The 14,381-nt window shown below is 39.7% G+C and overlaps 1 protein-coding gene across 17 annotated transcripts in view; it reads left to right on the top strand.

Moving 5' to 3' along the window:
• PPP3CA (protein phosphatase 3 catalytic subunit alpha) overlaps nt 1-14,381 on the top strand; it is a 287,898-nt gene that overhangs the window by 203,344 nt on the left and 70,173 nt on the right. For all 17 annotated transcript variants that reach the window (XM_070614181.1, XM_070614175.1, XM_008522335.2 and 14 more), the window contains one exon: nt 7,202-7,326. In XM_070614181.1, coding sequence (XP_070470282.1) covers nt 7,202-7,326 — 125 coding nt within the window. The remainder of the gene's footprint in view (nt 1-7,201; nt 7,327-14,381) is intronic.

Here is a 14,381-nt window from a genome sequence, read left to right on the forward strand (position 1 = left end):
TTCACAACGTACTCCTCTGTCCCTGGGCATCCTAGTTTGTATGAGCTTCCTTTAACCTGGAATTCTGTGACATAATAAAATTTTTGCCTACTGTGAGTAAGAAGTTGACCCAATGATGTTCTTTGATGGATTACCTTTTATACAGGCAAGGAAACAGGAGCAGTTGTGTAAGTCTGAGCATTAACTCAAAGGTATTTTCAGTAGTTATACGTGAAAGTCTCTATTTTCTATTACATTTGTTATTGTCTCTTCTACTCAGGCTAGCAGCTTTATCAGAGTTCTTGTCAAGCTATCAGTTGTGTAGCAGTCATACTGGGACCATGTCCTCGCAGGTTCAGTACTGTCTGCTATTTACATTTTCTAATGTAGGGATTTAATTGCCAGTGTGAAGTAAGAAACAATGGAAGTCTATGAAAAAAATGACAGTTATAATATGGATACACTTATTTTCAGGTTCGCTACGTTAATTTAGACATGCATACCTAATTATACATGTAATATATGCATGGTGGTTGTTTCAAACACCTGTCCCTTCTCAGTGGAGAGTTACCAGCCTTTCTCTCTAGTCAGGAGATGGAGGCAAAGGTTGGTCCTGATCGCGATTATCTTTTGAACTTGTCCTCCTTACCCTGCCTGAGAGTATTTTCTGCAGAGTCTCTTTGTCCTCCATGTGCTGGCCATTACCTTCGTAGCACGTGCTGGCTTTAGGGAGCCTTAGACTTGCGCTGTGACTGGTTCATTGTCCAGTTTGTAGACCGGAAGAGCCTATTCAGCTACCTACAAAGAGCCCATTGTTCTTGCCTCAGCTGTTTGTCGCTGCTTCTCTGTAGCACTACTTAGCAGCTGTGATCTGCAGGAGCAACGTCTTGAACTCGTTTAGTGACTCCCAAATTGCTACACTGGCCACAAAGCTCCAAATAATTCTTGCTTTGTGGTGAGTGGCTTTACACACATACACACACAGGTGCACATGCACACACACACACATTTATATTTGTTTCTATCCTAATATACACCTGAACCCCTAAGCCTGTGATTTCAAAGCTTAATAAGTAGCTCTCCAGCGATGATATTAAAAATAAAGGCTATTCCCTTCTCTAGAAAATATAGACAAATCCTTTCTGGATGTTATTTTCTGTTTGCTACTTCAAAATTCTGTACTCCTCTTCAGAAGACTTAGATGAGAAGTTGTTGGCACCACTCTTGGGGGAGAATCACTTCCAATAAAGTTTTATTTAAAGTGGGCGAAGAGCCATCGGGGAGGGAAGCAGTTTTGAAAGGCAATTACTCAAAAGTAATTGTTTGCTTAGGTATTACTTAGCGGTTGATTACTCAGGTGTAATTTGTATGTCTCCTGCTGGTAGAAGAGAGAAAGGTAGTGAAATGCGTGAGCATCACAGGGTGTTGGTCCCTTGTGCACCGTTGGGCTGTCCTGAGGATGCTGGAATAGCCACATTCAAAAGCACTTTGTCACCTCATTTAGGGAAAAAACCAACAAGACAAAGACAACATTGCCAGCATCTCAGCAAATAAATTCAGCTGCTCAGTGTCCCTGGTAGTTCTTACTTCCTTGGTGTAAAAACAAGTGGACACTACTTCTCACAGGGAAGATAGCCATCGTGTTGTGGCACATTAGATTGCTAATGGATAGGGGTAGCAGTGGACCAGAAAAAAACCCCTGTTGTTTAAATTCATTATCTTTGATGTGTTAATATCATTAAGTGCCGTAACTCGATACATTTCTGATGGAAATATGTACGGTTCTGTTAATAATCTATTGAAGACATAATATGTGTATTTTTTAGAATGTTCAGCCAGATAAATGGCTGTTTTCCTAGAGACTAGGTGTGCTTTTATTGTCTGTATTGTGTTTCTATATTTTGTGCTTTTTCAGCACTGTGGTTCTATCAGGGCTAGGTACCCTGCCCACCAGCAGTGTTCCATTGGGAATGAGAAACTAATAATGGGAAGTGTCGGAATGCAGGAAGCAGAGGTCTGTTGGTGAAGAATGAGCTTGCCTTGAAAGGACAATAGAACTGGTCAAAGCCTGGTTGTTCTAGAAGTACTGTTAAAACCAAGTGACATTGAAGATGAAAAGACCTAGCCTCGTGGGGAATTGGAGGCTGTGAGCAATCAAGCAGATGGTTCACCTCATTAGCTGGCATTCCCTGTACTGTTGTTCTTTGTGGACATCAATGTCTTAGGTACCCAAGAGGATGTAGCATGGGGACCCTGGCAACGCAAAGAAGTAGAAGGAAGGCCATTTCTCTGTGATGCCATGGCCTCCACCTCCATCCTCTCAGGTACCTCAGTTTGGTGACCACTTTCGTCCTGAGTTTGATATCAAAATAGTAAATGTTTCCAGATATCAGAACTTTGGGATAAATCCTTTATCTTAAAGGTGGAATGCACAAGGCCAGAGCAATAGCCACATTCTTCAGGCCACAGATGCCCAAAGAAATTTGCTCTTTGTGATCACTCTTCTTAGGTTCATCCCTCTCCTAGACTCCATCAGAGAGTCACTTCAGTGTTAGCCTTTCACATAATAGGAAATCCTAAGTGCACACCCACCGGGAATTGGCATTGAAAGAAGTGGCCTTTCAAGGGTGTATCCCTGTTCGGGGAGCTACACAGCATGCAGCACAGGGTGGATTCAGGGCCCAGGGATCTATCGTTTCAAAACCTCCCCAAGAGTTTTTGATATAGAACTCCATAAGGAAACCACCATAAGATGCGTGGAGGCCCCGCATTCTACCCTAATCTTGCACACCGTTTTGAAAACAGGCACCATCTCAGACAAGTTGAGGACCTTGAGCTTCAGACCAAAGCAAACTCCACAGACCTGTCCTCCGTCTCTCTCGGTCACAAGCGCACCTCAAAATCTCTGATGTCTTAGTTAGTGGACTTCCAAATTAAGCACAGCACAGCCCCAGGGGAAGAATGCTAGGGCAGCACATGTTCCTTGTGTCCCTACTGGGTGGTAGGCACTGTCCTCGATACTGGGGATGCAGTGCAGAAGACTGGCAAGTTACTCACTCTCACGGAGTTGTATTCCAGTGGGAGGAATCAAGGAGGAAAAACATGCAAATGAATCAACTAGAGAATTCCTGATCCAATAAGTACAGTTTGGAAAGTAAAACAAGGTAATGGGATGAAGAATGATTTTGGAGAGAGGTGGCTCGTTTCTATAGTGTGGTCATGAAAGACCTTGCACATGGGACATGTAGCTGAGACCTAATGGATGAAAAGGAGTCAGCCTGCGAAAATCCAGGAAAGAGAGAAACTGGGCTTGAGACAGAGAAGACTGGCATCTAGTGAACAAGAGGGGGATGGGAGGGTGACTAACGAAAATGGCTTTATTTTAACTGATCTCCTTAAATCTCCTAATAAAATATCTCCGTTTGTCAGCTATGTTTTATTTGAGTTACTGCTTTCTTTCTTTGGGCTTTGAGGGTTTTTTCTAATTGTGTGTGCAAGTTGTTTTCCTTTGCTGAACGTTATCAGAAGTGATCCTTACTGTGGAAGCATGGTTTGTATTAGATGGCCGTTCTAAAGTCGAGTCAGTGATACGGTGGCCATCACACGAGTAGCGGGATTTCAGGGTATTTTGTTTTCCATGCCAAGTTTACAGCAGTTGCTTTCTGCTATTTTACGTTATCAAGCCAACATCCAATAATTGTACTGATCTGGTAAATCACTGAGACTATCTCTTATCACAAAGTTATTACGGGCTAGAAAGAAGAGCTTATTTTTCAGTTTTTATAAAATTGCATTCATGATAATGTACTTCTGTACTCCAACACAAGAAAAGATATCCTTAATGCTTGCATTAGCTGGAGCCCATTTATTTAAAAAATTTTGTAGTTCTGGCTCGTAGACTATGCTACAGTTGTATGTCAGTTGCAAAATCAGTTAATTCCTAATCCGCAATCCACAACTGGAATTAATGTCTTGGTATTTATATCGTTGACATGAAGAAATAAAAAATAATTTTCCTTGAATTTTCAGCCATGGCCAGAAATTGAAAAGGAGGGATCAAAAAGGAAAGAGAAGACAGGGGAGGGTGGGAGGGAGGGGTGAAGAAGATGCTCCAGAATGCCTCACTCGTCTTGTTCCCCCTGCCCCAAGCGCCAGAATCCCGTTCTCTGTGGGACCTTGATATTTCAGATGGAACTGCTTTGAAATGCCACTTCGATATAACATTTCTTGAGTTCATATTAGGTTCTAGGAACTCTTCTACGTCTGTTATGCTGTTAACACATTTAATTCTCACAATAGCCCAATAAGGTAAGGTACCAAAATCACACCATTTATTGATGAATACATTGAGGCTCAGAGAAGTTGAGTAACTTACTCAAAGTCACTCAGATAGTAAGTAGTGCAGCAGGGACTGGAGCCTGAATGTCTGGCTCCAGAGCCCAGGCCATTGCATGCTACACCATACTGCCTCTAATGGCTTTGCTACAACCATTTTGACTTGGGGACCTTTTAATAATAGCTTAAAATATGATTATTACACTTGTCACTATAATATAAAATTCCCAAGTAGTGTTTGAAGCCTACATCCTACCCCAGCACTTGGCTTCACGTTTTACCTGAGGCTTGCGCCGTATCTGACCCTCATCCCTCTGAGAGGACCCATGATAGAAAGAAGGCCAGTGGTATGACCTAGGCTGTAGAAAGTGTCATAGTCACAGGCACTCACAGTTGACAGGGCTGCATCAAATCAGTTGTAACAAACACCCTGCTTCATACTTTCTGTCCTTGAAGCTCCTTCTTTCACTTCTGAGTCAGTGGACGTCGTGTAAAGGCATGGTCTCCAGCCACATCTTCTCTGTTTGTAATTTCTTGTTTGAAACATACAGATGATAGGTATAAAAAATCCTACAACTTGACACCACCTGGTGCTTGTGATAAGTAATCCATACCAACAATAATTTCAAAGGATAAATCAGTGAAAGATGAATGATCTTATTACTTGTTAACTAATAAGCTTTATCCTTGCCTTTTAAAAACTTTGGTAGTACAAAATCTGATAATTCAGCCTTTTAAATGGATAATTGTTGTTATTAGCTCATTTAAGCTTTAAAAATTGCTTTATGATTTGCGTCAGTTTTCGTAGCTCTACATGTATCGTGCGTGTCCCTCTAAAGTGGGTTCTGGATCTGAGCCCACAGCATTTGACTGGCACACTCGATGCTCTTTCTTTCCCTCCCTTTGGTTAAATATGGCATGTTATTACAAGAAAGTACACGATATGTCTCTCACAAACCAAATTCCTCACTGTAGTTCAGGATAAGAATCCATTTGCAAAATACTCAACTCTAAGAATAATAAAAAATTATTTATAAATAGCCTTCTAATGTGATATTATTTCAAAAATGGAAGAATATGTTTCAGATATTTCTACAGTGTCTCTGTTCTCATGACAGATAAGAAGCTATGTGATTGGAACCCCCGAGAGGGAAGCATTAGCAATTACAGCTCCCTGTAATGTGCGTCTGTTCTGCTAGACTCAGATTTTCTAGTGCAGACGTTCTAAAACAGAGTCTACGCGTGCCTGTTTCAGGCCTTTCGTGCTGTGAGTCCCTATCAGCTCTTCCTGGAAAAATGGAAATTTCTATGCCATTTTTATTCGTCCATTGTTTCACAGTTGTCTTATCAATGAGCTCCTTCGACTCATTCTTGTATCTGTTGAATTTCATCAGATAAAGGAATGCAGTTTAAAACATTTCTGTAACTTGCTTGTGATCGCAGCATCGAACGTGAGATAACATGCTTCAGCCTCCTGATTTCCGCTTCACTGACACGGTCATTCTGTGAACTGCTTAGTGTTCAAGAAACGGCAGGTTCATCATTCAAGTGTAAAATTATTTTAAAATATTTAAAATATATATGTATATAAAACATAAAATTTCAAAGATATTATAACATGGTGGTTGACCGCAAAAGCTTTGACTTAGGCAAATCTGAATTTAAATCTTGGATCATCCATTTTAACAGTCACCTTGCCTAGCCACATAACCTCTCCTAGCTGCATTATTTCCTCATCTGGATAATGTAGATGGTATTTATGTTTTTAGGGTGTTGACAGTAGTAAATTGTAATAAATACTAAATAAAGTACTTATAAATTAAGAATTCTTAATAAATTAAGAATAAGTACTGTGGTTTTTAAAAACAGAGTACATAGCTCTTTCAAGAAATTTGGTTTATAAGAGAAGGTGAGAAAGTTAAAAAACATCAATTCCCAGTGATTTTTTTTTGTATTATGTTGTGCAGGATTTTTTTTTATTTCACATTTTTTTCATTGTAACATCTGAGATTAGAGTACATCTTATAAAAATGCTTTTTTATAATTTAAATTTAATTGAAGTTTTTTTCTTTGTTAGTGGTACATAAAATAATGACGTGTTTTATAATTGATGGCATTTTAGACTCAATGAAATAAAGTTGCTTTTTGGTATTTGCTTGGAAAGACTCGCCCTGAGCTAATATCTGTTGCCGATCTTCCTTTTTTTTTCCCTCCCCAAAGCACCAGTACATAGGTGTATATTCTAGTTGTAAGTCCTTCTAGTTCTTCTCTGTGAGCTGCCACCATAGTGTGGCTGCTGACAGACTAGCGGTATGATTCTGTACCTGGGAACCAAACCCAGGCCACTGAAGCGGAATGCGCCAAACTTTAACCACTAGGCTGTCAGAGCTGGCTTGAAATACAGTTTTTATGATACATATATACATGTCTTTTTCTTTAGGAACAATAACATGTAGTAATTGTACATTCAGACCTCAGTTGTATATAGATTATGCCAAATTCCTGCCCTTCTCTTTGCTTCATCTCTTATCTGCAGAAGGAAACATCTGTTCCACAGCACTGTTGCTTTTAAATTAGAAAATGTGTATGAATTTCCTCACACAGTGTCTCGTGGAGAATGGTTAAATGCTCAACAATAGGAGACATTATTGTTATTATTATCTTTATTTTTCTGGTTAATCTGTGAATTAGTAGACCTGAATGCTAGAGCCAGCTCTGCCACTAATTAACTTTGGAATCTCTGTTTCACTTCCCTGTTTTGCAAAAGAATGTTTTGGCTAAGATGACTCTAAAATTCCTTATGGCTCTAAAGTTTTATGATTTTATTATTGAGTTCTGAGTCTTAACATGGTATAACCATAAAATGACTTTTCTTGGTTTCTTTCAGTTTGTGGCGACATCCATGGACAATTCTTTGACTTGATGAAGCTCTTTGAAGTGGGGGGATCTCCTGCCAACACTCGCTACCTCTTCTTAGGGGACTATGTTGACAGAGGGTACTTCAGTATCGAAGTAAGTCCGCATCGTTTCTTCTTAGCTGCTCAATAATGGATCAACAATATCTTAGTAAAATAAAAGTGGTCAATGTTATTGCCTTAAGGAAATCCCTACTCTGTGACAGTGAACTTTAATACACTTAATTCTTGGGACATTACTTATCCTGTTTTCAGTTGGTTCCCATATGCTTTTTACTGCGTAGAGATGCCAAGGAAGTGGCTCATAGGAAGATTTTGCCTTTTGTACCTTTTATGTATTTGCGACTTTGCAAAAATTACATCATATTTTACATTAGATAATTCTGTTTCCTGTTGAGAAAACTAAGCAAAGGTGATTAAATAAGCAGGAATGTGTTTGCATGGTTATACCTTATAATTATGAGACAGTAAGTTATCTTTGTAAACTGACAGTCAAGTGCATGCGTATCTGTCTGCATTTGTGTGTGTGAGTATGTGTGAGCACCCTTACAGATGCTCTGTTTTGTCTTTTTTTGATACCTGTCATCTAACTAGGGTAATTTGTCAAACTCGTTAATTCAAACAAAGTAGATAACCTTTGAATAGAGGTTCTCCCTCAGCCTCCCAGCTGCGTCTGCCTCAGGTTAGTACACATTACATTCAGAGTGAAGGCAAGGACCTTGTTTTGTTCACGTGTTTGTTCTTCCTGGCACTTAACATGGTGTCTCATACATAGAAAGGGTTCATTGTATATTTATGAAAAGCAATGCTTTCAAATAAGAATAAGTTTTAAAGAATCAGAGCTCATGCTGTAATAGCTGACATTATATGTGCTCCTGGGAAAAAAGCATTAGAAAAGAAAAACAATTATTCTTTTTTTTTTTTAAGGAAGTTTTCTTTATTTTTTTTTATTTTTTGAGGACAATTAGCCCTGAGCTAACTACTGCCAGTCCTCCTCTTTTTGCTGAGGAAGCCTGGCCCTGAGCTAACATTTGTGCCCATCTTCCTCTATTTTATACGTGGGACGCCTACCACAGCATTGCGTACCAAGTGGTGCCATGTCCACACCCAGGATCCGAACTGCTGAACCCTGGGCCGCCGAAAAGCAGAACGTGCGAACTTAACCACTGCACCACCGGGCCAGCCCCCAATTATTCTTAATTAAAGAGAGAAATCAAATTTACAGAAGTCTCACACCAATATCACATATTCATAACAGTCATATAAAAGAGATTCTAGGTTTTTAAATTTTCATCATAATATTTTATTTACTATAGGAATACTTAATGTTGAAAACATGTCATTCTTAAATAGCTTTTGTTTTTAAAACTACCGTACCAACGCTAACTTTTGGTTATTCTCTTCACCTCCCGTTGTTGACTCTATATACATAATATTTCCAACAATATATTAATCCTTTTTGCATTTAAGGATCACACATTTCTTAATTATTCATGATGATGAGGGAGAGGGGGTGATGTTGGTATATAAATCCAAAAGGAGAAAGTAAATTTTTAGTATTTCTTCCATTTGGAAGAAAGTATTACCGAGCACGTAAAACGTCTATGCACTGTGATTGGGACTGTGGAGGATTTGAAGAAGTCTACATCCTTGCTCTCCAGAAACCTAAATCTGTGTAGGAAATATAACTAGAAAAAGCTGTATACTGTCAGAAGCCTAGAATAGGTGGTCATTCAGGGTTCAAATATTTGAATTGATTATTAAAATCTTGTGATAAAGGAAGTACAGAAAATACTTGCAACTGGAATATGGAAAAGTGGGAGAACACTTTTCAAACAAAGTTTTGAGCGCACATGGTTGGGGGAGACTGAATCAAACAAGAGTAAGATTTAGCTAGGAGAGAAATTGAAGCGAGAGACGTACAGAGGGAAAGATCAGCAAGCCTCTTGCACGGGCTGACCCGACCAGCTTCGCAGGGAAGGGTGAGCAAGTGCACATTTTGTAAGACCTTTGTATCACACTAGGGCTAGGATGTGCTGAGAGTCAGAGAAGACACAAACCCACCCATGATGGTGGCTGAACAAGATAGAAGTTTGTGTCCCTCTCCAGTGAAAGCCCACAGCTGGGCAGACCAGGGTGGTGCGACCCGGCTGGAGCCAGGGCCTACGCTCTTTCTGCCTCACTGCCCTGATGTGCATAGCCTCCTTCCAAAGTCAACCTCATGACCCAAGATGGCTGCACCAGCTTCAGCCATCATGTCCCTACACTACATTCAGCTAGAAGGAGACCGAGAAAGAGAAGGGCATGTCCTCTCATTTAAGGATGTTTCCCAGAAGTGACACAATGACTTCAACTAGCATCCCATGGGGCAGAATTTGTTGATCTGGCCATATGTGATTTCAGTGTGTAGCCAGATTTGAGAAAGACTGCAGGAGGCAGAAAACAGCAATGGGAGGTAAAACGTTTCTGCTACTTCCCTTAAATTGGGGTTGTGTGGAGTCTAAGTAAATATCTTTTAAAATTATTTTAGTAACTACTAAATTCAGCATATTCACGTAACACGCATAGTGCTCCTGTGAAAGTTTCTGAGGATGAATGGAATCGGTATTCTACTTTCCTTGAAGCTGACCTTCCAAGCAAGCAGAGCCCAAGACTGTCTGTTGGGAGTGACTATTTTTATCAGCCGAATGATGGAGTGCTATGTTGGAAATTTTTTATGTAGTGTCATAATATTTGTCATTTTTAACAACTTAATTTGTCATCTTTTTAAATCTAATCAAAGACAATAACACTTTCTTATTAATTTAGTAATAAAGATAAAGCACTAACTCATGAGTTGCTTGAGTGACAATTGGCACAACTGGACTTCTTTATCTCACCAGGTCCATCTTTGGATAATATTTCTTAGTCTTATCAGTCTTTATTTACCTGTGACTTTTTTACTCAGATAGTTCAGACTTCTGAATATCTGTCCTCAAACCATTTGAAATTTCCTAAACTCTCCCTAATTAGAACTTTTTAGAATCAGTCTTTTCAAATTGAAGAGGTGAGATGCAGTAATCACTCACTTGTTCCTCAGCAGATTTTTTTTAGTTCACAATTAATCTATGTATTTGAACCATGAAAGTTGAGACATTTTGTGTAATATGCACCTTTTGTAATTCAAGCAAAGGATCAAAGAATGAAACCAAATGTTGTGACATATCAAATGTAGGTGTCAGAGGACATTAAAAGTTCCGAGATGCACCTATCAGAGTCCTCATCTTGAAAACAGCTCTTTCATTAAACTCCGAGAGTCTGAGGATGCAGCCCCAGGGACTCTCCACATGCATATAGAAATGACAGAAATGCAGTGGTCTCATATGTAAAAGTTAGCCACTTTGAATAAACTGTGAGCTTTGAGGGGCTTTGCGATGGCTCAGTGATATCATATTTAAAGTAGAACAAACATTTGTATGAAATACGCTTACCGAGAATACTTCAGGGCTTTCTGTTATGGATTAAGGAAACTGATATTGTTTGCCTGGTATGAATGGTCTCATTTATTCCTCACAGCTCTGCAAAGAACACGTAAATGTCTTGCTTCCGTGCCTGTGGAGAGCTTGGCTCAGAGCGAGTCACACATGTAGGAAGTGGCGCTGCTGAGATTCAGTCTGCCCTCTTTCTGCTGCACCCCATGCCCTACCGTACTTTCACTAAACGGACCACAAAAAGTGCACAAGTCAGTAATGCAGAAACTGATACACACTCTTACATCCCCTCGTGCATGGGCACTCACTCGCACACTGCCCTCTCCTGCACCTGTGTACTCTGAAGGTCACAGCATTAAATATAAAATATTCTTTTTGAATATGGTTCTGTTGGTTTAAGGGAAACCCTAACATAAGAGCTCAGTTTTCCAGCATGTACTATCCTAACAGGCTTCAGATGCTCTTGCTTCATCTCAATGATTCAGGGCCCTTTGGCTATCTTCTGGGCAAAGAGGGGCACTTAAGTTTAATTTTACCAAATCAGCTTTGAAAAGTGGGTTCGGATTTCCTACAGTCTCCGCTGGGTGGTATTTACAGGCACTAGGCCATGAGCTCTGGGAAGCGGATAGAACGCGTTTTATGCTCTCCCTCCCCGCCTCTCCCCCACATCTTCCATTTCAGGCAAGATTAGAAATCATTCCCCACAAAGTTAGCGCAAATAAAACAAGCAAGCTTTTGAGGAGTGATGAAAGAGGTCATTCTGTTTTGGGTAGTAATTTGTCTCGCACCGAATAGCATCCTCAGTCTGATGATTGCCTTATGCTACCTCATCTCTTTGATCAAGCCTCTGTGTATCTGTAGGTCCATGTGTGAGTGTGTTTCTCTAAGAACACAGGGAAAATCTCAGAACTGCAGACAGGCTTGCACAGCTGTCTCCTTTTCCACTCTTCACACTCCCTTTCCAGCCACGCCGCCCTGCATTGCCTTAAGCTTAGCAGCCAGCAGGCCCTCCTGCTGTACCTCCACGCAGATCTCAGCCCAGGCCTCAGACGCGTTGAAGCATGAGGAGTTGTGTTTATTCGCTATGAACTCAGACTGCAGCGAGCCACAGCAAGTCAGGCAATGTTCCCTGCTTCTGCCTGAGACGAAAAAGCAAACGGTGCATCGAGCGATGTTAGGTGACAGAGTGATGCTGCAGACGCAAGGAAGAAATCGCCTGCCTGTCTCCGTGCAGCCCGTCGTCTTTGTCAGGCACTGCTGCTTCTCTGCGTGCTTGTCAGACCAGGCGAATGAGGAGCTGCACTTGACATTTCAGGAGTTTTGATCTTTTCCCAACCAGTGCACATCCTTCACTTCATCATCCATCCCATGGTTCAGACAGCACCTTTGATTGGGACGTGTCACAGCACGGAGAGTTATTTTAGAGAGCTGATCGATATACATCTGAAGTTGTATGTTTTCTTTTTTACTTCCTCGCTTCCTCTTTTACCTCCTTCTTTTACTCCCCTATGCAAATTTTCAAGGATACTCATCATTAAAAGGCAAAAATTACAAAGTAAATCATCGTACTACTATTATCAACAAACGAGTTAAACTAATGAAGAAAATGATATCCGTAGTGCTGCTTCATTGGGGAAAATAGATAAATTAAATAGGAGAAAACTGTGTCTATGATGAAAATTATTTAATAAAGAGGGAGAGGATGCTCAATCTCTCATATTGAGTAATCCAAGTTAATTTTAAATTGTAAATATTTGTTTAATTATTTAGAGTGATGGAAGGACAGTCGAGGTCCGGTTGAAAATGATTAGTGCAACTAATTTACGTCTCACCATGTAAAAAGCCCAGTGTACCTTGCCTCTCTGTTTCCACCGTAACCAATTAATTCAGTGAAAATCTTATTCAAATTAACCTTCTGATACGACATAGATGAAAATAACCATTTAACTAATTTGTATTTCATTCCTTATTATGACCATTTTTTTACAAGAGACTTTCTTTTTTAAGAATAATATCGGGTTATGATTTTGTTTAAGATCTTCAGCTCTCCAGAATGTTAGAACTTTAGATGGCAAAATAGATGCCAGCAAGGCAGTGTTGTGCTTGGCGGCTCTCTCCCACCAGATGTCGAGGGTGACAGCTGGCAGGGCTCCACTCTCCAGTCCACCCTTGCCCTTTCATTTACCATGCCACTCCTTCCACATTGGCTACATTTGTGGTTTTATTCAGTGTTTGGGAAGATATTTTATTCTTGCCACAGGGGAAAAGGAAATAAAATGTGAAAACAGGACTCTTTATTTTTGGAGTATTTTGAGCCAAGAATTTGGAAAATGAGTTATGTTTTTCTTTCTTTCTTTCCTTCTCTCCTTCTTTCTGTCTTTCTTTCCTTCTCTCTCTCCCCCCTTTTCTTTCTTTCTTTCCCTCCCTCCTTTCCTCCTTCCTTCCTTTGCTCCTTTCTTCCTTTTTTCTTTCCTTCCTTCCTCTCCTCCCCCTCTCCCTCCTTTCTGTGTTCCTTCCTTCCTTCTCATTTACAGGAGAGGAGCTAATGTTTCCTAAACTCCTGCTATATACTAGATGTTTTTCATCCACTAAATAGTAAGGGACATTAGCTGTGTATTAAATTGTATACAAGGTAAATAAGGATGATAAGAATATCACAGACTGTTTCTATATCACTCTTTGAGGTTTCAGTTATGAAAGACCCATAGTAATTAAGACTAAAGGTGAAAAAGCCTTGTGCTAGTGTCAAAAGTGGATCAATAGATGGCAGAAAAGACATATGGGTCCTAGAATGTGATCCCTCTAGTAGTATTTAAGTGGGGTTAAAAAATTGCATTTTAGGTTTTCGGTGGAGAGAAAATAGCTTTGCCTTAAGATAAGTTGTTACAGGTAAAACTAATCTAAAGTGTTCGGAATTGTGGTTATGTTTCCAAAAGGATATTGATTGGGAAGGGGCACAGGGAGGCTGCTGAGCGGAAATGTAGCTGGATTTGGGTCGTAGTTTCATGGGAGTATCCACTTAGAAAAGTTCATTGACCTGTACATTTATGATATGTGCTCTTCACTGTATATAAGTTATACTTTAGTGAAAAGAGAAGAAAAAGAAAACCTTTTTAAAAACTAGCTACAGTATAGCCAAAACATATATTCTTCCCCAGTATATAAATAGAATACATTAGAGCAATTTCAACAGGTAAACATAATTTTTAAAAGACTCTACGTATCCATTCCTAGTCCACGTTAGACATCCAAAGTTAACCAATTTGGAGTGTGTGTGTATTACATGTTCAGGTACAACCTTATAATTTTAAATTGAGAATAGTCCTCTCATTGACATTAATAATGGTTTCTAAATATCTTCTCTGAAATGCGAGACAAGTTTAACAGACTCCTTTTATGAAAACATGTAAGTGTACCTGTAAAACTATAAAACTGGATACACGGCAATCAGAGACTCACTGAGCCGCCATCCCAGCCACTGAGCTAACAGGGAACTTTTATGCGTATCAGCAGATCATGATGCTTCAAGGATCACTTGTATAGGGCATTTGGTCAACTTTTCAGAAAAATTAATATTATTTGTCACATGAACTTTAGTTAATAACTATAATCAGAAAATGATAGTTAGAAAATTAAGTAACATATATATATAATTTGATATCAACCCATTATTTTTATTTAC

Source organism: Equus przewalskii, chromosome 3, assembly GCF_037783145.1.
Source record: "Equus przewalskii isolate Varuska chromosome 3, EquPr2, whole genome shotgun sequence".
Classification (NCBI taxonomy): domain Eukaryota; kingdom Metazoa; phylum Chordata; class Mammalia; order Perissodactyla; family Equidae; genus Equus; species Equus przewalskii.